General features: G+C 49.4%; 1 protein-coding gene across 4 annotated transcripts in view; it reads left to right on the forward strand.

The window, feature by feature from the left end:
• SORL1 (sortilin related receptor 1) overlaps positions 1 to 20,529 on the forward strand; it is a 173,081-nt gene extending 152,552 nt beyond the window's left edge. The window contains exons 41-49 of one of the 4 annotated variants that reach the window (XM_045483203.1): positions 2,252 to 2,436; positions 5,574 to 5,693; positions 6,562 to 6,726; positions 8,524 to 8,698; positions 9,684 to 9,790; positions 12,069 to 12,261; positions 14,868 to 15,080; positions 16,295 to 16,393; positions 18,758 to 20,529. In XM_045483203.1, coding sequence (XP_045339159.1) covers positions 2,252 to 2,436; positions 5,574 to 5,693; positions 6,562 to 6,726; positions 8,524 to 8,698; positions 9,684 to 9,790; positions 12,069 to 12,261; positions 14,868 to 15,080; positions 16,295 to 16,362 — 1,226 coding nt within the window. In that variant the 3' untranslated portion in view covers positions 16,363 to 16,393; positions 18,758 to 20,529. Of the gene's footprint in view, positions 1 to 2,251; positions 2,437 to 5,573; positions 5,694 to 6,561; positions 6,727 to 7,544; positions 7,550 to 8,523; positions 8,699 to 9,683; positions 9,791 to 12,068; positions 12,262 to 14,867; positions 15,081 to 16,294 lie in introns of all 4 variants that reach the window. The other 3 variants (XM_045483204.1, XM_045483202.1, XM_045483206.1) reach the window with 3 other exon arrangements.
• The last annotated feature ends 240 nt before the right edge of the window (positions 20,530 to 20,769 follow it).

Raw genomic sequence — 20,769 nt, forward strand, 5'->3', positions numbered from 1 at the left:
TGGGGGGGGGGGGGGTGGTCCACTTGGCTCGTCAGCCTCCTTCTGTAGCTTGGTGGCTCTTCTGTTGGCTCTTAATGGAAGTTGGAGACTTCAAAGAGGAAAAACTGGAAAGAAGCTAGATTAACCCTCTACCGATGATTTTTTAGCTCCAAAAGAAAGTTCTGGGAGTGAGTTACCTGCACCTCTTCTCTGGCGTGGTTCGCTCCTGCTTTGCTAATGCGAGGTCCACAGGGCGTGGTGCATCGTTGGTATTCAGGGCACGTTTGTTGAATGGATGGACAAGTGACCTGAGCTAAGGGAGGAGGGAAGGAGGTACCCCAGTCCCTCTTATATGTGTGCACCTACTGTGCGCAGGCATTTACCTAGGCGTTCTTTGTAACCTAGGCGTTTTATACAACCCCCGTAATAAATCTATGGGGTATGCTCATTTCATGGGTGAGAACCCAAGGTTCAGAGACAAAGTAGTTCCCTCGGAAGGTGGCAGCTTTAGAACCTGCAACTTTCTGATTTCTGAGGCTATGATCTCATTGTCTCAGTGTCGCACCGATAGAAATTGGCAGAATCAGAAGCAGTAACCGTCTTGCCTGAAATATATTAGGGCTAGCTAGATGCGAGGCACCCTGCCGGATGCTTTTTTTTTTTTTTTTTTTTTTAAGCATTTTATTTTTGAATCCTTGGAATAGTAGCTGCTGTAAGTGTAGTTGTTTTTTTCTGTCTTACAAACAAGGAAATGGACTTCATCTGAATACAATTGACCCTGAACAGTCGGGGGTTAGAGGGCACTGACCCCGTTGAAAATCTGCATATAACTTTTGACTCCCCTAAGACTTAACTACTAACAGCCTGCTGTCGACCAGGAGTCTTGCCAATAACATGAACAGTGAATTAACACACATTTTGTATGTCGTATCTGTTATATACTGTGTTCCTACAATAAAGTAAGCTAGAAAAAAAGTGTTCTTAACAAAATCATAGGGAAGAGCCAACATACATTTATAGTACCAGATTATAAAAAACCCATGTACAGGGGCACTTGGGTGGCTCAGTCGGTTAAGCGTCCGACTTTGGCTCAGGTCATGATCTCACGGTTCGTGAGTTCGAGCCCCGCGTTGGGCTCTGTGCTGACGGCTCAGAGCCTGGAGCCTGCTTCGGATTCTGTCTCCCTCTCTCTCGGTCCCTCCCCGCACTCGTGCTCTGTCTCTGTCTCTGTCTCTCTCTCTCAAAAATAAATAAAAATATTTTAAAAAATAAAAATAAAAAACCCATGTACAGGTGGGCTCGTGCAGGATCCAACCTGTGTTGTTCAAGGGGCAGCTGTAGTTTTATATCCTGCCCTTTCCACTTAACGTAAAGTTGTAAGAATTTTCTAGTCTCATTAAATATTCTTAGAAACAACTTTTTTAAAAAATTTTCTTTAAATGTTTATTTTTGAGAGATAGTGCATGAGCAGGGGAGGGGCAGAGAGAGGGAGATATTTTTGAGAGAGAGACGACGCATGAGCAGGGGAGGGGCGGAGAGAGAGGGAGACAGAATCGGAAGCAGGCTCCAGGCTCCACGCTGTCAGCACAGGGCCCGATGTGGGGCCCGAACCCACCAACCACAAGATCATGACTTGGGCGAAGTCAGACGCTCAACCGACTGAGCCACCCAGGCGCCCCTCAGATGGTCAGCTTTAAAGAAAGTACCTAGCGCCCGTGCAAGTGTGTTATTTGTAGGAGTCATCAGTAACTAACGCTGGGATGAATTTGCAAAACGATGAAAATCCTACAGCATGTGGGGCTCACTTAAACCGAGAGATTGCCTTAAAAAAATAGGGTATTGGGGCACCTGGCTGGCTCATTCGGAACAGCCTGTGACTCTTGATCTCAGGGTCATGAGTTTGAGCCCCACACTGGGTAGAGATTTTTTTAAAAACGCTTAAAAAATAGGTTGTTGTATACCAAGTAACAAATTCTTTTTTTTTTTTTAAGGAAATTTTTAATTTTAATTCCAGTGTCATTAACATCCAGTGTTATGTTAGTTTCAGGCGTACAATATGGTGATTCAGCACTTCTGTGCGTTACGCAGTGCTTACGACAATAAGTGTGCTCTTAATGCCCGTCACCTGTTTCACCCAGCACCCCCCTACCTCCCCTCTGGTGATGTCGGTATGTTCTCTGTAGTCAGACGTCTCTTTCTTGGTTTGTCAAGACACAGATTCTTGACGGATACCTCCAGCTCCCTCCTGACGTCTTCTTGTCCCTGTTTTCAGTTACCAATCTGACCGCTCATACATCTTATGAGATTTCTGCCTGGGCCAAGACTGATTTAGGGGATAGCCCTCTGGCGTTTGAGCATGTCATGACCAAAGGAGTCCGCCCACCTGCTCCTAGCCTCAAAGCCAAGGCCATCAATCAGACTGCAGTGGAATGCACCTGGACTGGCCCCAGGAATGTGGTAAGTCAGCCAGGGTGACCTTTGCAGAGTCAGTGTGGACCCTGCCCTGATGGGAGGCTAGGCAGCAGCCCGAGGGCTTTCTCCTCTGTTAACCACTTCCTCGTTTCTCACCCAAACACAGACCGCTCTCTTGGTCAGTTCTGGATTACCTTCTAGAGGCACCTGCCATCCCAGCCCCAGCATCCCTTTCCACACCTTCACCTGGCATCCGAGAGAAAATGTGCATGCTCTTTGCTGTTGAATAGACTGAGTTTCAAAAGGGGGTCATGTTCCTGTCATGGGGGACCCACCTTGGCTCGTGGGCATGGTGACACGTTAACAGCATTAATAAGACCCTCCAACTCCTCCCCACCTATGTGACCCCCCCCCTCCCCGGCCCCCCCGGCTGCTCCTCCCACATGTGCCTCCCCCCTCCCCCTTCATCCCAGTGTCCCTGCTACACGTTACATAGGTCATTTTTTTTGTCATTATGTATGCATTTTGACTCACTATGATCAGATTTGTGCTTCCTTTTTGAATGTGGCTTTCATTCCCCATACCTCCCCTTTGCTTTTAGGTGGGTCTTCCCAAGGTTCTTGGCACATTTTCACCCCCTCCTGCGTCTGTACCTTGGCTTATGCTCTTTCTCCTCCTGGAGTCCTTCTGTCCTTCTGGTCTGCAGTCCAATCCCACTGTCTTCTACTTGATGCTTTTCCCGTATGAACTCCTGAGAAATGTATAGTTGGTGCCATTCAGAGACCTGTCTCATTAGATACCGCTTTATCCTCGTTGACATTTTCCGTGCATTATTTATCTCCCTAACTAGTCTGTAAGCTCCTTGAAGGGTTTCTGAGTTTGCTAAAGGGAGAAGCCCATAGAACCAAATCTGTAGGCGAGACTTAGTTCTCACCGTGAGTGGTGAGCATAGAAGCCTGAGTCTTGTCTTCTGAGGGCGTCTCCAGTGTGCATCTGGAGCGGGACTGAGCGATGGGGAATGAACCAAGTAATTTGCATGTAATTGTAAGGTCGGCCTTGAAGAAAGGGGAAGTAAGACATCCCGAGAACCCTTTTTCCTTCTCCCACTTGATCCTTTCATCAGCTCCCTGGGGTCCGCGTTCTCAGTTTACCAGTGAGGAAACTGAGGCCCAGAGGGGTGAGGAGGCTCGCCAGAACTGAAGCTGTAAAGCAAGCTCTGGTCTGGCTCGTGTGACAGCTTCTGCTCTTTTGTGGCTCCAGAGCCCGATTCGGAGGCGGGGGCAGAGATGAGATGCCCAGAGCCACGCCCGGGACCCCCCTTTCCCTCGAAGTAGCCTCTCTGCACAAAGGGCCTTTCTCGCTTGCGTACCCAGCCGAGGCCACGGCCACCTTGCCGCACCCAAGCGTGTTCGCGGCGTGGGGCCTAGTGTATGGCACCTTGAGTCGTTACTTGACCTCAGGGTCTCTGATGACACGTGGACTCCGAGAAGTAGCCTTGCTCTGCCTCGTCCTTGCTCCGCGTAGCTTTCCGAGGGCGAGAAGGCCAGTGAAACCACCTGTCGCGAGCTCTCCGCTTCTTCCCGACTTCAGTCCACTGAGGACGCGAGTTCGTCACCCACGGTTGCCCTCTCCACCGTGGGAACTGCACAGCTGCCGTCCATCTCTGGGGCCCTTCTTGCGCCCTGGCCTCCTTGGCTCTTGGAGCCCTCTCTTGGCCCCTGGCCGGAGCCGCCCCACGCCGCCCCACCCCCAGCAGCCACGGGCCTGGCCTGTGGAAACCAGGCCTGCTTCTGAGGCTGGGGGTCCCCACCCCCGTTCCCGTCTTGTGCTTTGAGCACCTTCCTTTTCCTGTTCCTGCTCCATTTGCTTGGCTTCTGACTCCCTGGAGTCCCCCAATTCTTTCTTTCCCCGCCTCCTGCCAGCGTATCACCCCCTTGGGGCTTCCCTTCCCCTTCCCTGTATGCTTTCCCCTCTCTGGCCCTGGCTGCTGAGCAGCTTCGAGAAAACGCACAGCTCTCGGGGCCTCGGAAGTCCCCGCGCACGTCCCTGGGCCGTGCCCTCCGGCCCCACCTCCTCTCCAGACTTGTACAGCTCTCTTCAAGCCCCCGTCTTACCTGCCCATGCGTGCTTTCGTGCTGCCTGACAAAGAAAGCCTCCTCGGCACTTTACTGCCCCTTCCCCGTTATAACCCCCACAGAGGCCATCCCCTACCCCAAGACCATCAAATCCCCCGTCCCTGCTTTAAACTCCCAGTTTTCCACCCACCTCAGCCGGGGTTCAGAGTGGCTGCATATCACAGGGCTGAAAGTGACAGTGGCTTTTACAGGGAAGGTGGAGTCCTTCGGCGGCCCTGGGTTTGTACGGGAGCAGCACGGTTTGATCCGGGACCCAGGCTGCCCGTGGCATCCATCTTCAAGGTCACTGCAAGGTCCTGGAGGGCTGGAGCCACACCATCATCTGTGTTCCAGGCGGGAGGAGAGCTGAAAGAAGGGCTCCTCCCCCTATGTTAATGAGCCCGTCACTCAGGCCCCACGTGACATCTCTGCTTAAAGTTCATTGGCCAGAACTTTGTCACCTGGCCTCCCAGCTTCCGGGGAGGTGGGAAGTGCAGATTTTCTTCCAGGTGGCAAGTCTCACTAAGACCCAGCATTCTCCTAAGGGGGAGACGAAGAATGGGTGTGTTCTGGGCAGCGCCCCATGTCCGCCCTGCTGCCTTCCCTCCTCACCTCCCCCTACAAATGCACTCGCTTCCTCCCCAGTCAGCACTTCCGCTCAGCTCCCCTCTTCCATCCCTGCTTTTCAGGTAGCATGCCCCCTGCTCTCTGGGACCCACCGCCCCCTTCTCCACGGCTCCTGGCGCAGTCGCTCCCTGTAGCATCCCCTGTTCTGTACTGGCAGCTTGTCATTTATAGTCGTGTCTGTTTTTCTTCTCTGCTCCTCCTTCCTCAAAAAAAAAAAAAAAACGAGCTCTTGGAGGACAGAGAGCACCCGCTGTGTTCATCTTGGTGGCCGTGGGTTCGCTGCCAGCCCCAGTGCGCCTTCTCTGTAAATGCCGATGAAATACGTGCTACATGAAGACTTTTCTCTCCTAAGCTCCCCTGCGGCAGGGCATAAACTAGGGATTTCAAGAGGATGACGTCACTGGCCACCGAGCTGATGTCCTCTTCCATCCTCTTGACCAGGTTTATGGGATTTTCTACGCTACATCCTTCCTTGACCTGTATCGCAGTCCGAAGAGCTCGACTACTTCACTCCACAACAAAACAGTCATTGTCGGGAGGGATGAGCAGTATTTGTTTCTGGTAAGGTTCCCGTACCAGGGGGTCCAGAGGACTTTCTGTTCTTTAAGGATGGCTTAGATCCTGGGCGCCTCGCTCAGACCGAGACCGGGGGAGCTGGACGCGGGACTCCAGGATCTGAGTGTGTGAGGAGAGGGTAGTTCCTCTTCTGTGGGCAGCATCAAGTTCCTGCTTGAAAAACAGAACGAATGACCCCTTAACCCACCGCAGCTCGCTGGTGGGGGATGGCGAACTCGGCAAATGGGTCGCAGCAGGAACAGAAACACACGCCACTTTGTCCGACTCCACTTCTAGGAACTTAGCCCACGTACTTGTGTCATGTGTGCCAAGATCTCTGGAGAAAGGTGTCTGGTGCGCTCTTGCTGGTGACAGCAGAAGGTTTGAAACGCGTGGCTGCCAAGGCTGGTTAAGGAGAGCGTGGCTGATCCTTGCAATGAACTACAGGGCAACCCTTCAAAAGACAGAGAGCCCCGTACCGAGGGGGAGGCATCTCTGGGCTCTGTTATTAATGGCAAGAAGCGAAGAGCCTAACGAGCCGTGTAACATTTTCTCATTTGTGTAAAAAAATTAAGAAGAGGCGGCTACCTGGATGCACACGCACGTAGACACGCGTGTGTAGGAGGCACGCGTGTGTAGATCTGCGCTTAACGTGTGCACGGGACACCGGGAAGGAAGCACCTAAGACCATTTCCAGCGATACTTCTGGGAAGATGGATTAGAGATCTGGGATGGGTGGGGAGTTCTCTTACATCCTGTGTCTTCTTTTGCCATGATTGAATCATAATTGGGTACGTGTGTCACTGTTTTGTGGGGGGGAGGGAAAAAAAAAGTCTTAGCATAGACTGCGTGCGTCCATGGGTGTTTGTTTCAGGTCCGGGTGGTGGTGCCCTACCTAGGGCCGTCCTCCGACTACGTTGTGGTAAAGATGATCCCAGACAACAGGCTCCCACCTCGTCACCTGCATGTGGTTCGCACCGGCAAAACCTCGGCTGTCATCAAGTGGGAATCCCCGTATGATTCTCCTGACCAGGACCTGGTGAGCGGGCCGGGCATTCGGCCGGCCATGCGTGCTCTTGGCATGGTTTGGGAGCGGAGAGGGGGTCCTGTGATGGGACCAGGAAAGCCAGCCCTGGTGGCGGGAGCTCAGCAGGAGGTCTCTCCCCCCGTTTCTGTCCGGCCAAAGATGGGGTCCTTGTAGGTGCCTCTTCTTAATCGTTGCCTCTCCATGATTTCCAGCTGCCGTATTGGTTGGTCCCTCTTTCTTCTCTGACTTCTCCCCTTCCCTCCCCTGATCCTCTGAAGCAGGGTTGGCAGACAAATGCCTGCAGGCCGAATCCAGGTCGTTGCCTGCTTTTGTAAATACAGTTTAGTAGAACCAAACTCCTACCGTTCGTGTACCTCTTCCCTGTGGCTGCTTTCGTGTGACACGTGGCAGAGTTGAGTAGTTCTGGTAGAGACCCATTTCGCCTTCAAAGCCTAAAGGTATTTTGTATCTGAACCTTTACAAAAAAGTTTGCTGGCCCCGGTCTAAAAGAAGAGGCATTAATTCTGAAAAACAGCTTCTGTTTTCCTTTGCTCCAGGCTGCCCTCTCCGTCATCCCAGGGGTGGGTGGTTTTATTTATTTATTTTTTTAATTTTTAAAAAATGTTTTATTTATTTAACAACATTTTTTTTAATGTTTGTTTATTGTTTTGTTTTGTTTTTTTTTTTAACGTTTTATTTATGAGACAGGGAGAGACAGAGCATGAGCGGGGGAGGGTCAGAGAGAGAGGGAGACACAGAATCTGAAACAGGCTCCAGGCTCTGAGCAGTCAGCACAGAGCCCGATGCGGGGCTCGAACTCACGAACAGTGAGATCGTGACCTGAGCCGAAGTCGGACGCTTAACCGACTGAGCCACCCAGGCGCCACTGTTTGTTTATTGTTGAGAGAGAGAGAAAGACAGAGTGCAAGTGGGGAGGGGCAGAGAGAGGGGGAGACACAGAATCCAAAGCAGCCTCCAGCTGTGACTTGTCAGCACAGAGCCGATGTGGGGCTCGAACTCACGGACCATGAGATCATGATCTGAGCCAAAGTCGTACAGGCGCTCAACTGACTGAGCCACTCAGACACCCCTTATTTACTTTTGAGAGAGAGAGAGAGAGGGTGCATAGGTGGGGGAGGGACAGAGAGGGAGACACAGAATCCGAAGCACGCTCCAGGCTCCGAGCTGTCAGCACAGACGTGGGGCTCAAACTCACAAACCGTGAGATCTTGACCTGAGTCGAAGTCAGACACTTAACCCACTGAGCGCCCCTGGGGTGGATGGTTTTAGATGCTCTGTTGCTAAGGCTTTCCTTGACTCTCAGCTTCTTCCTGGTGATGGAATCTCCTGCACTTACCACATGGCCCTGTCTTTTCCTCTTGCCTCCATATATGTAAGAAGCAATCTGGGGGAGAGAATAACCAGAGCGTTTTGTCCTTTTATCTCCTCTGACAACATCCCAAGATTATCACAGCTGAGGAGATGCTCTGAACACTCAATTTGGATTTTTCTTGCCTGTTCCAACCTATTTGCTGATGCCACAATAAATGTAACTTTCCCTAGGCTTGTTTTTTGGGTTGAATTGATAATTCTGCGCACAGTTCTGGGAACAAATAGCTGTTCCAGATTTGGACCTGGCCACCCCCAAAGGCTTTCCAAAGAGCAGAGTCAGACTGTGGGGCTCAAAACATCGTTGCTCTGGGTCGCAGCCACTGATGCGCTTATGTTCTGTCATCCACCATCGAATTGCAAAGAGTTAAAAAATGCCAAGTTTCTGATTACCCTTAAGGTCTCTTTTTCCTGTTCTAGTTGTATGCAATTGCGGTTAAAGATCTGATAAGGAAGAGTGATAGAAGCTACAAGATAAGATCCCGCAACAGTACTGTGGAATACACCCTTAACAAGTTGGAACCTGGAGGAAAATACCACGTCATTGTCCAACTGGGGAACATGAGCAAAGATTCCAGTATAAAAATCACCACAGGTAAACAGGAGAGAGATGAGGAGCCCTCTCGCACAGCAAGGTACCCACAGGGCTGCTAGGAAGCCTGTAGACAACACAACATCTGTCAGGATCTGCACAGGAAGTGTCGGTATCCACACCTGGCGGGCAGGGCAGGGTTCCAGGGCCTGGGCTACAGGGTGGTGGCCTGGGGGGACGGCTGTCATTCTCCATATCCTGCATCGCTTTCGCTCTCCTTCTGCCTCGCTGGTTTCGACATTTTTAGGGGCCAAGGGCAGGAATGCCCCAAAGAGGTAGGAAGTGAAACAGCCTTCGCCACGAAAGCCGAGGATGGGAACCTAGGCTGAAATCACAGTGGTTTCTTGCGGCCAAGGAGGGAGACTAAGAATTGGGCAGCGTATTAAAGAGGGCTTGCTGCCAGTCCAGAGCTGGCTCAGCCGTCAGACAGAAAGCGGGTCACGAGCTCAGGTACCTGGCTAGCAGCAGACAGCGTCAGAATGTCCGCGACAGAGGCCCCACTAGGCTGGCGGTGTGAGCAGCGGGTCAGGGCCTGACTCCAGTGTCACTCCAGGGCTCTCTTGTCGGGTACAGCCCCTGGCCCCGCACTGAGCAGTCAGGCTCCTCAGGTCTTGGGGCGGGACCAGGGAGACAGGAAAGCAGACTGCAACCAGAGCAGAAGTCCAGGAAGGCTCTGGAACCGTGGTCCATCCCACCCCCTCCCTTTCTCCCCGACCCAATTTGTTTTCGGCCATCTGTGGCTCTGAGGGCCACTAGAGTGGGTGCTATCCAGATTTGGCCAAAGGTATTATAACGGCAACAAGAGAGATGCCACTTAGGGAGCGTCTACCTTGTGTGAGGCTCTGTACCCAGCAACACATGGGTTCCGTTTCTTCCTTGACCTAGCCTTTCAAGTTGGCGTTATTTAATCTCCCTCTGACCAGAGAGAACAGCGATTCCAATACATACATAGCCACTAACCGCATCCTGCTGAATCTTTAATTTTCAGTTTCATTGTCCGCACCTGATGCCTTAAAAATCATAACAGAAAACGACCACGTCCTTCTGTTTTGGAAGAGTCTAGCTTTGAAGGAAAAGCATTTCAATGAAAGCAGGGTGAGTTCCTCCCTCCTCCACAATGACTTCGGGGGTCTAATGGAAATGCAGCTTTAGACATGGGCTCGTTACCAGCCCGCTGGCGCGTCAATAGGGGGAGAGGGAAAGAAAAGGGCACGGGGAGCGAACTTGAGAACACAAGGGCCATTTTCTGTGGGCTCGCTAATTACTCAGAGGTTTATCCTGCCCGTTCAAGAGAGCCCAGCACTAAGCACCTTTCATTCCTCAACTTGTTTTCCCCCCACAAGACAGGGGAATGGGCCAAGCCCTCCCTGTGCCTTCTGACAGTCCCAGAGCAGGGCCGTGGCTCCCGTGCCGGGGACTGAGCTGCATCCGTGCCGTGGCATCGCGGTTTCTTTCCGCTGATGTCGGAGAGTAAGAAGCGTCTGCAGATAGTCCGTCAACATACAGAAGAGACTGTTGTTTTGTTTTGTTTTTTGTTTTGTTTTGTTTTGTCACTGGCAGACCCATGACTGTCTTCGCAACAGGAGATGGGAGGGAGGAGAAGGGCGAGTAGATCTGCCGATCTGTCACCCAAGGGTGGACGGGTTCTTGAGCGGACCTGGCTTGTCCCCGTTGTCAGCAAAGCCCGAGCTGAACAGAGACACGACAAATCCACTGTGGCTCTTTCGCGGCACAGCGTCGGTAAAGGGCGCTGGGGTCGTAAATGGTCACCCTGTGATGCCAGAAGCAAAGCTAGAGTAAGATTTGAAAATCCTCACAACTCTCCCCGCCGGGACCTATACATGGTTAATAAACTCAAATGCAAAGAAAGCTTTCAAAGCAGTTCAGAAGACTAATATTCTGATTCTGGAAAAGGTACCGGTAACACAGTAAAAACTCCGGCAGCAGTGGGCAAAAGAAAAAAGGATCAATCTCACTGGTGATCTGAACAACAAAGATAGGACCCTTTCAACATTAAATCAGCTAAGTTTGGCAGGGGGGGAAGAGTATTACCAGAATGAGCCGTAGTTGGGGAGATTAGCATGCTGGGAATACAAATTGGTTCAGCCTTTCTGTAAGGCACTTTGGTGATACATGTCAGAAATAAAAAGCGTTCGCATCCTTTGGCCCGGCAATTCTTTCAGGATTTTATTCTCAGGAAACGATGTGCATAAAGAATTTATGTACAAGGCCCTGTTGAGGGCCTTGTTTTATTTCTGATAGCAAGAAAGAGGAAATAACTTTAGTGTCTAAGAGAAGAGGATGTTTAATAGTTAATTAAGTGGATGACCGACGTTTGTATCATTTGAATGTTTTTCTTTGCACCTTTATGTATGTTGCACGCTCTCTACAGCAAACACGTGCTAGATAGAAGCAATCAATGCTAGTTTCTAAAGAAGAATAGAGGGACAGGATTCCAGGTAGGGGGTATTGGGAGGCCCAGTTTGGCAGCCAGTGGTCCGCCTCATGGCCCAGCTTTTAGGTGGAGGTGACAGGTCAGTATTTGACTCCCAGTAGAGGGTTCTGGCATAAGCATATAGAGCATCCTTCTTCTCTCCCCCTGGCTTAGAGTTCAGAGAATAGACAGGTCAATGGAATGGGGACCAAGAGTCCGTGAGTATGCAGTGGGGCCCAATATGTGGATAGAGCTAAGAGAGGAGGTCTTTTTTTTGGTGCTGGTGGGGTGGGAGTTGGTAGCTTTGACACTGGAATATTGGGAGATTATCAGAGAAGTCCAGGAGTCCGTTCTGCCTCCACCCTAATGTTGAAATGTTTTCTAGTCAAGGCCAAGTTGGTCTGGGGCCACCATCAGCCTGGAAGAGCTAGAAAGTGAGGAGCTGGGGAGTGAGCTGTGGGCTGACAAGGAAGTTCCCACACACTGTTCTCCCTAGAAATGTCCTGACTTTTCCAGCCCCGCTGCTGGAGTCCCACCACGACCCGGGTTTATCATGAGTCAAATCCCATTACATTACAGCAAACTGTTGCTGAATTGTTCGGATTCTCTGTTGCATTTCACATTGCTTGAGATGAGTGGACTCTTGACCAGAACTTTGAACGTGTACCAAAATATTTATTAAAATGGCTTTTATTCGGGCTATACTTTTCCACTTTGCAGCTCACAAGTGGGCGTGGTAGTTATTTGGGATGGGAAAATTGCCATTCTCTGAATCCAGTATCTCAGTGGTAATGTAAAAAGATCTAGTAAGAAACCCAAAGTGCTTTCGCGTCTATAAAAGCCTGCAATAAGGAGCTCACATAAAGTTGGAACCAGTAATAGAAGCTGTCAGATTCCTTACTTAACTTCCTGCACAATCTCTCGTGTCCTTGTTTTCAGGGCTATGAGATACACATGTTGGATGGAGCCATGAATATCTCCGCTTACCTTGGGAATACTACTGACACTTTCTTTAAAATTTCCAACCTGAAATTGGGTCACAATTACACTTTCACTGTGCAAGCAAGATGCCTTTTTGGCAGCCAGATCTGTGGGGAGCCTGCTGTCCTGCTGTATGACGAACTGGGGTCTGGTGAGTCAGTCGTGTGGCCACTTTCCATCTTCACTTCTGGGGAAATAGATGAAGGATGTGGCGTGGTCTGATGAATATGTGTCTTTCTTACGCACATTTAAAATATTCTTTTAGGGGGCGCCTGGGTGGCTCGGTCGGTTAAGCGTCCGGCTTCGGCTCAGGTCATGATCTCACGGTCCGTGAGTTCGAGCCCCGCGTCGGGCTCTGTGCTGACAGTTCAGAGCCTGGAGCCCGTTTCAGATTCTGTGTCTCCCTCTCTCTCTGCCCCTCCCCTGTTCATGCTCTGTCTCTCTCTGTCTCAAAAATAAATAAATGTTAAAAAAAAATTAAAATATTCTTTCAGTTCAAAAAAGTCATTTGTGCATCCATGTAATCAGGCACTGATTTATTTAACAAATATTTCCCGAGCCAGGCATGGGGTGAGGAGCTGGAGTTACCGTGTGACCAAATTCTGAATGTAGAGCCTAGAAAAGGGCATAGGTTAGCAGTAGGTTTTGTTAAAAAAAAGGAGATTCTGCTTGGGAAACACTAGGTTAGTGTGAGTGCTACTGCTTGTTGTTTGCAGGACTTCTCAGAGCCTCTAGTATGCTAATATTCCCTGGGATTCTTCCAAGTCAGTAGATAATCTCCTTCCCATAGAGTAACCGATTGTATAGCCTCCCCCTTCGTCTTAGTCGCCAGTCCAGATCAGAACCTGAATTTGGCCTGACATCTTGTCTCATAAACACTCACAGATACCAGTGTTGGGTCATGCCGAGGGCAGAGGTGGGGCAGGGGAGAGGAACCTTTCATTTGCACAGAAATGCTGCTTGTATCGTAGTAGCTTGGTCAGCATTTCAGCCAACGTTTTGCCACTGGTCTTTTCAGTTCCATTTACTCCCAGCCAGGAGCTCGCCGATGCTTAAGCCAAAATCTTGCGTTAGAGTTGTTGTGTGTTCTGTCATGTCATGTTTCCCAGGCACCTCCCTGAGGGAGGACGACCTTGCAGACCGTGTCCCCTTAGGAGAATCATAGCGTATTAGAGGTTCTGAGAAGGTCTTACAGAAAACACACAACAGAAGTCTTGTTAACCTAGCAGTTCCTAAATAGAGCCTCCTTTTTAAGCAAAACCAATTAGTAACTGTGAAATAGACTCTGGGGGGAAAACAACTGTTGCCTTTATAAAACCAAAATCGTCCAGCAGAAAGAATCTCTCAGTGAGGCCTCCATTTTCCACCACAGAAGCAGGGTGGGGGAGGTGAGGGCCCACTCATTCTTGTTTCCTCCGCCACACTGGTTCCTCTTAACCGTTCCAGGCAAGAGCATTGCCCTAGTTTACCACTTCACAGCTGGGGTTACGTTGGGACGTATGAAGTAAGATTCTGCTACGGCTTTTCCCCGTAGGTCAATAACGAAAGAATTTAAAGACCTGCGTCTTGAGTTGTTAGATGAGGCTCGCAAGAAATGGCTGTTCTCTGGCCCATCTGGTTGAGCACCTTGTTGGGATGAACCCCTGGGTGGCTACTGAGTGTTTGTTCCCTCTGAGGCACAGGTCTGTGCCACAGCACCTTGCCCCAAACCAGGGAACTGCCTCAACTCTTCATAGGACAGGGAAGGTCCACTTTGCTTCCTTAGCTAAAACGGACTCCCAAGTTCCATTTTCCTGCCACACTCAGACTTTCCCCAGGAATTAAAAAAAAAAAATTTTTTTTTGACATTTGTTTATTTGAGAGAGACAGAGCACGAGCAGGGGAGGGGCAGAGAGAGGGAGACACAGAATCCGAAGTAGGCTCCAGAATCCGAGCTGTCAGCATGGAGCCCGACACGGGGCTTGAACCCACGAACCGTGAGATCACGACCTGAGTCGAAGACAGACGCTTAACCAACAGGCACCTGCTCCCCAGGGATTTTTAAGACTGGCCCTAACCCAGCAGGGGGATGGCTTTGCCCTCCGGCCCTATTGGTACAAATCTATCTATGCATCATCATAAAGTGAGAATTTGTTTAAGATAGTGGGAAGTGGGCATCATTGTTAGGTTACAGACACCTAAATGGCTTTGCCAAGTGGATTTTTAAAATGTTAAACGTATATGGAAGGGTTCTCTCTCTCTCTCTTATTTAAGTAAGGAAAAAAAACCTCATAAAACTTCATGAGCTGTTAAGTCAGTGTTGCAGTTAAGGGATCTCGTTTGTATCACTCGACGGAGCTTCAGGTAATTGCAGTTCAGAGTGACTTCGGTGCCAAGTAGGGGGAAATAATTGCAACCTCGTTAATTAGTGGTCTGATTTCACATCCTCTTATGTAAGGCCAGCGAGTGGTCTTAAGTAAGAACGCTAACGAAATCAGTGTTGCTACCCCAACAAAGGTCTCCCTTCCAGGAGATTATCTAAATCAACAACAAGGCAGTGATTAGGAGTCTAACGTAATTACCGTATTTGCATGCACCAGGCTCGTGGTCTCTCGGCTCGTGGCACGACGTGGGGACCCAGCCGGCTGTCACGGGCAGGAACTCGTCACACCAGGCGGGCGGTTCGGGTAACCTTTCGGCAAACTCCCCGCTCTCTCGGCGGGCGGCTCTGCTGCCTTTGCGGAGGGGGCTCATGCGTGGCTGTCTTAACGTTGGCAGGTGCGGGTGCGTCCGCGGCCCGGGCGGCCAGGTCTACGGATGTGGCCGCCGTGGTGGTACCCATCCTGTTCCTGATACTGCTGAGCCTGGCGGTGGGGTTTGCCGTCCTGTACACGAAGCATCGGAGGCTGCGGAGCAGCTTTACCGCTTTCGCCAACAGCCACTACAGCTCCAGGCTGGGCTCGGCCATCTTCTCCTCCGGGGACGACCTGGGTAAGTGGGGCGGGTGCCCTGGCTCTTCCTCCCCGCGCGGACCCCCTCCAAGCCGGTGGCCTGAGTAGGAAGTATGGAAGGGCCGATCGACAGGCCCTGGGCTTTCGATACCCCCGAGGTGTCAGCAGGTTTTCGGGAATTCCCAACCCCTCTCCATCCTTCCCGGACCCGGAGGTCCGGCGTCCTTGAAGAGCCCGGTCAAGATCAGGAGTCACGGCTTCCCAACTGACTTCCGTCCAGAGAAGCCTTTTCCATCTGGCTGTGCCCCTTTCCGATCGCTAGGGGCACCTCCCCAGTCATTCTGCTTTTTACGTACCCATGACGTGGTATGGAAGAAAGAAAGAAATACCTCTTTTAAAACGTCTACGTGCTCATTATAATTACGAAATGCTGTAGAGCTAGTGGACCACTTGATGCAATAAGTTAGGCGTGTTTTGGGGTCGTCCCCGAGCGCAGACATGTGGACTGTAACTTTACATGCCTAGTTTTTTCCCTGTAAACCAGCTGTAATATTTTTTTGTTCATAAAGGTATTTGTATATTCCACGATCACTGATCATTTGATATTAACTTTGCTCCCTCCTCTTCTCAGTTTCCTGTCTTGCTTAGTACAAGTATTTGGTCTGCTTTGCGTGAATGGGGCGGGTTCTTTGCTTCCATTACTGGGGGCACAAGAAGTTAATGGTACCACACGGTGATCACTGAAGGTGGATCGTGACTTGGTTGTACAGGATTGTACCGGGGGCCACGAGGGGACATCCTTTAGTCTGGGAAGCTGCCCTCAGATAGCTTCAACCCCTCTGAGGTCCTTTACCTCAGAGCAGTGTGGGTTCAGAGGAGAAAACAGATAAAGAAGCTCACAGTGTTATTGTAGGGTGTGGATAACTCCAATTAGGGAACCTAAGTCACCCGTTGGGCTTTTGGATAGGTCATAAGGTTCTCCTTCCTAAATGATTTCCTTTCTTTCTTTGGTTAAGTTCAAGCTACCATTAAAATAAGCTTGGTCACCCATGGACGGGGAGAAGGTGACCCAAGAGCGTCAAGGGTCAGCTGAGCTCGGTTTCGGCTTAGACCACTGTGCCTAGAGGGCCGTGGTACCGATCTTCCAGACTGGGGCTCGCGACGGTGTTGGGGGCGGCTGGGGCGGAGGGGCGGGTGTCGGGGTTGGGTGCAAGTGCTCTGGAACTTACCAAGGACCGACTGTTTTGCCTTTAGGGGAAGATGACGAAGATGCTCCTATGATAACTGGATTTTCAGACGACGTCCCCATGGTGATAGCCTGAAAGAGCTTTTCCTCACTAGAAACCAAATGGTGTAAATATTTTATTTGATAAAGATAGTTGATGGTTTATTTTAAAAAGATGCACTTTGAGTTGCAATATGTTATTTTTATATGGGCCAAAAACAAAAGACAAAAACAAAAAACAAAAAAAAAAAAAAGGAAAGAAAGGAATGAGTACACTTTGTAGTCATCAACTGTGAACTTCCAACCAGGTTGATTTTAGTACCCAAATTGCTTTAATTTCATATTAATGTAGTCTTACAGGGCTGTGCTTGCTGGGCATGCTTTTAAGTCTGTGAGATCATTTTGATTCAATAAACTGGCCGTTCTTTTTATTTTTCTAAGACACAGAAATGTATTTAATAGAAAAACTTCAAGAGAGGGTGACGGGTGGGATCCCTCCCTCCTCCTTGAAGGTGTGCTCAAACTTTAAATTTCGTTCAGATTCAGTTTACATGAAAGTGTGTGTGTTATAGGGGAAGGTTCTTTCCTGTTACTTTGTTAATTTATTGGGACTCTGTATAAGGCAAGGCTTTAGCGGTCATCTGACACCAACACTGCCCGTTAGGAACCCCTCGCCTTGTAGGGTCGAGGGGTGGGGAGCCGCAGTAGTTTTGTCACCATTCCGGAAGTAATCCATTTTTAGTCACTCGTGTGTCACCTGATGGTATTTGGCAGGAGAGCGCATTGAGTCATTGCTCCGTTTCAGTCAAACAGACAGCAGTTTCTTCTCTTACGCTAACTGAGGGAGTCTTACTATATGCGCCTTTCACAGCTACAAAATGATAACCCTGCTTTATTACACCCCGGTGTCATGGCCCTTGCAAAAAAAAAAAATCACCCGGGTTGTGGGAGAATCCTAGGTCTGTGCCATGATAGATACACTGGCAGATATAGTACCTGCTTTGTCCTTTTTGGCTTTTTTGTTTTTACTCACCACTGAAGAATCTCGAATGTAAAATTTTGTATTTGTGTTGAGGTGGCCACTTACTGTCTTTAAAAATCTACACTGATATATGCAGTCATTTTGAATTGGGTCAGTGCCTTCTCTCTCTCTCTCTCTCTCTCTCTCTCTCTCTCTCTCTCTTTTGTTTCCTTCCACCTGCTTCCCCCATACCCCTGCCCAGTTTAAAGAGTCCTGTTCGCTCTTAACAGAGATACAGGAGATCGACAAATCCAAGACCATTCTATCCAGTTTGCAGGTGGAACAAGACTAGAGTTCATTCTCTCTGTAGAACAAGCTGAGCTTTTTTTTTTTTTTTTTCTTCTTCTGCCTTTAAATGCCACCCTAGTATTCAGTTCATGGCCACTTGATAGGTACGTGGAATCCATTGTGGACTGATGGCCGCCCTTTAGACCTAGCGTCGTAGGCACCAATGTCCGGCGTTGTTGTGACTCCTACCGTACGGACCTCACTGCAGAACCTCTCAGCCGAGAAGCAGTGAGCTCTGGGGATAGTCCAAAGTCATGTTTCTGAATGTGTGTCCTTTACGTGCGAGCTTTGTAAAAACCCCATCTCCTCTGGGATGCTTTACATCACCTTCTCACAAGTGTTTGCTTTCTTTTAACCGAAAGTATCATTCTTGGGTGATAATATAGTTTCGCTCTAGCTGGCGATCGTCTGGAAAACAAAGAGCCAATTCCATTTTTTTCGTTCTAAAAGTTTTAATTTATATATGTATATATATTCAGGGAGGAGCGTCTTAAACTATAGACATGTAGCATGTTGCGTGGGTAAGGCTCCCTTTTATTTTAACACGTGGTGGTCATGACGAGCCTCCTTCCACATTTTCTCCCTTCTTTCTCTCTCCTTTGTTCCTTTTTCAAAGAATGGAAGTTCTTTGGTTTTATCTCGTGTTGTCTTGGGGTTTTGTTCGGAACTCCAAGGCCTACCCCCCACCCCCACCCCCACCCCCACCCCTTTAGTGCATCTCTTTTAGTAGCTCAAAGATGAACAGTCTGGTGGGAGGCAAGTCGTTTAATTGAACCCCTAGAAAGTATGTTTTCTTCTTCTCTTTTTCGGCCAACTTTTTGGTGGCATTTGTGAAAGCTGATATAAAAGGCTCTGAGACTTTATTTTCAGTTATTCTGTAGGCAGGCCTTTGTTTACAGGGCCTGTGTCTCCAGTTGGCAACTTGAGATATACCTGAGCTTCCAATTCTCGTCGCCAGCGCCTCCCAGTGCTTAGCGCACAGTACTGTATAGACCGGCCACCACCCCTCTCCTCGGAAAACGCCACTGTGCTGTTTGAGAAAAAGCAGCCTTTTCGGGCTAGAGTATTTTATATACACAGAAGAGCTAAGTTTCTGAAGACTAAGCTAGGTAGATACAGCTATGTGCAAATTGTATATTTTTATGAACTTTTGAAGCACCCACTCTTCCTTCCCTCCGCGTAGCTTTGTGGGGTTGTGGTGTGTATACGCTGTCTGCAGGAGTCCAGAGGTTGGAGTGACCATAGGAAATGAGAACGCAAACTATGTGCAGCCTTTGAACGTGACCAGATCATTGTCTTCCCTGTGACCAGTTGGAGCCCCTGGTTGTTTGTGAAGAAGGGGCTTTGTACCTCGTTGGAGATGCCACCTCAAAAGTTCACACCGTACAGGAAAAGAGTTCTCTTCTCTCCCAGCGCACACGTTAAGGTGTCAGCAGCCCGCATGCACGTGGACCACGACGGACCACGAACGGACCGCTAAAATTTGGCAGGCAGGGGCACTGTGTACAGAGTTTTCTCCGGAAGCTGACTTTGCCCCTATGGGTATCGAATGCCCCTCGAGTCTGAGGAGACACGGGTCCATGCGGATGACATGACAAAGAGGAGAATTCTGCAGAGGAGTCTGGGGAGAAGCCACGTCTATGCAGGCATTTCCAGACAGGTGAGAAGTTCCAGTAACTCCTGGCTGCCCCGGCATACTGGGTACATGGTTATGATGCCGGGAAACTGGTGGAAACTTGGGACTTTGGGGACAGAGGTTCCTGGGGTTCCATCTCTGCTAGTATCTCTAGGGATATTTGGGTGGAACGGGTGTGGGACGCAGAGCTGCATGCTCTCTCCTGCCCATCATCCCGGCCTACTAGGTTAAGCTACGCTTCAGCCTGTTAAGGAACGTAACCCTTCTCAGCGGCCATTCTGGGGGAACTGGGGAGGGCGATGTTGTGGTGAGGCTCTTGTAGATAACCACCCACCTCCCCTGGGAGAATCTTACCTTCCAACATCCACCCGGCGGTCACTCCCTCTTATAAGATGATAGTCCCGGTACTTCCTTAAGGGCAGAAACCTCATCTTGGTAGGTTTGGGTGGTCGCTTTCCTACTAAGGGGATCATGGTGAATCTCCGAGAAGATTTTTCTCTTCCTTCGGCAGAGTTGGGAGACCCCCTCACTCAACGGGTCCGGGAGAGAAATCAACCGAATACCATCTCCATATTGATTTTCCAAATTGACCCTCAAACCCTGTGCGGAATCTTCACTTTGTTGAGATTGTATCTTGACATTCCTAGCATGTTATTTTTCTTAACTGGAGTGTGTGCTGCCTTTCAGGTACCATTTTTGTGTAATAAAAGCCAGTGCATTAAGTTCATATAGGCTACTTTCTATGCAAGACTGAGATATGGAATAGATAGCAAGAGGTATGCGTAGTCGGGTACATGGACAATGAGCACCTTCTCGGAATGGGAACCACCACTGAACGTGGCTTGAGGGAGGATAGGTTGTGCGTATGTTCCTGCCCACCGATTTTGAGCAGCCGTGTTAGGAATTAAATCCTCAGAGCCAAGTAACCCAAGAATAGTATTTGTCTCATGTACAGTAACGCAAATGGAATAAGTATGAATGCTGAGGGAACATTATTCTCGGATATTCCATGTCGTTTCTCATCTGAAGACTCTTGTTACAAATTATTAGAAACTTTACGCAAAATCGAAAGCATTGGAAGCAAAACAGAGGCCGACTCTGCTCTCATTTAAAGTGAAACACCGTATACTTGTTTCTCCCCGAGGTGACATTAGGCATTTATGATTTCGATTGCCTTGATGCGTTTCCAAATCACCAATTTATGCTGAAGATTTTACTATATTGTTGCACAGTTTTACGATAATTTTTTGTCTCAATGTCAACTTTTTTCACTGAATAAAGATTTAACTGGGTGAAGGAGACACCTATATGAGAACCCACTCTACGCGTGTCTTGAGTTGTTCTTTTTGAGCGCAATAAAGATGGTCTGTACAGTGTCCGGACGCCCTTTTGATTTGCCTGGTTTGGAAGGATGTGTATTGGATAGACGAGAGAACACGAAGGCCTGGGATAATCTTGTTATGACCAAGGTGGTCTCGCGTGGTGGATCCTTGAAGAACACGACGCCTTAGTGTTGGCCGAGGAGCGGGGAGACGTCAAGGCAGCTGTTCTCGCAGTAA

Source organism: Leopardus geoffroyi, chromosome D1 (genome assembly GCF_018350155.1).
Source record: "Leopardus geoffroyi isolate Oge1 chromosome D1, O.geoffroyi_Oge1_pat1.0, whole genome shotgun sequence".
Lineage (NCBI taxonomy): Eukaryota > Metazoa > Chordata > Mammalia > Carnivora > Felidae > Leopardus > Leopardus geoffroyi.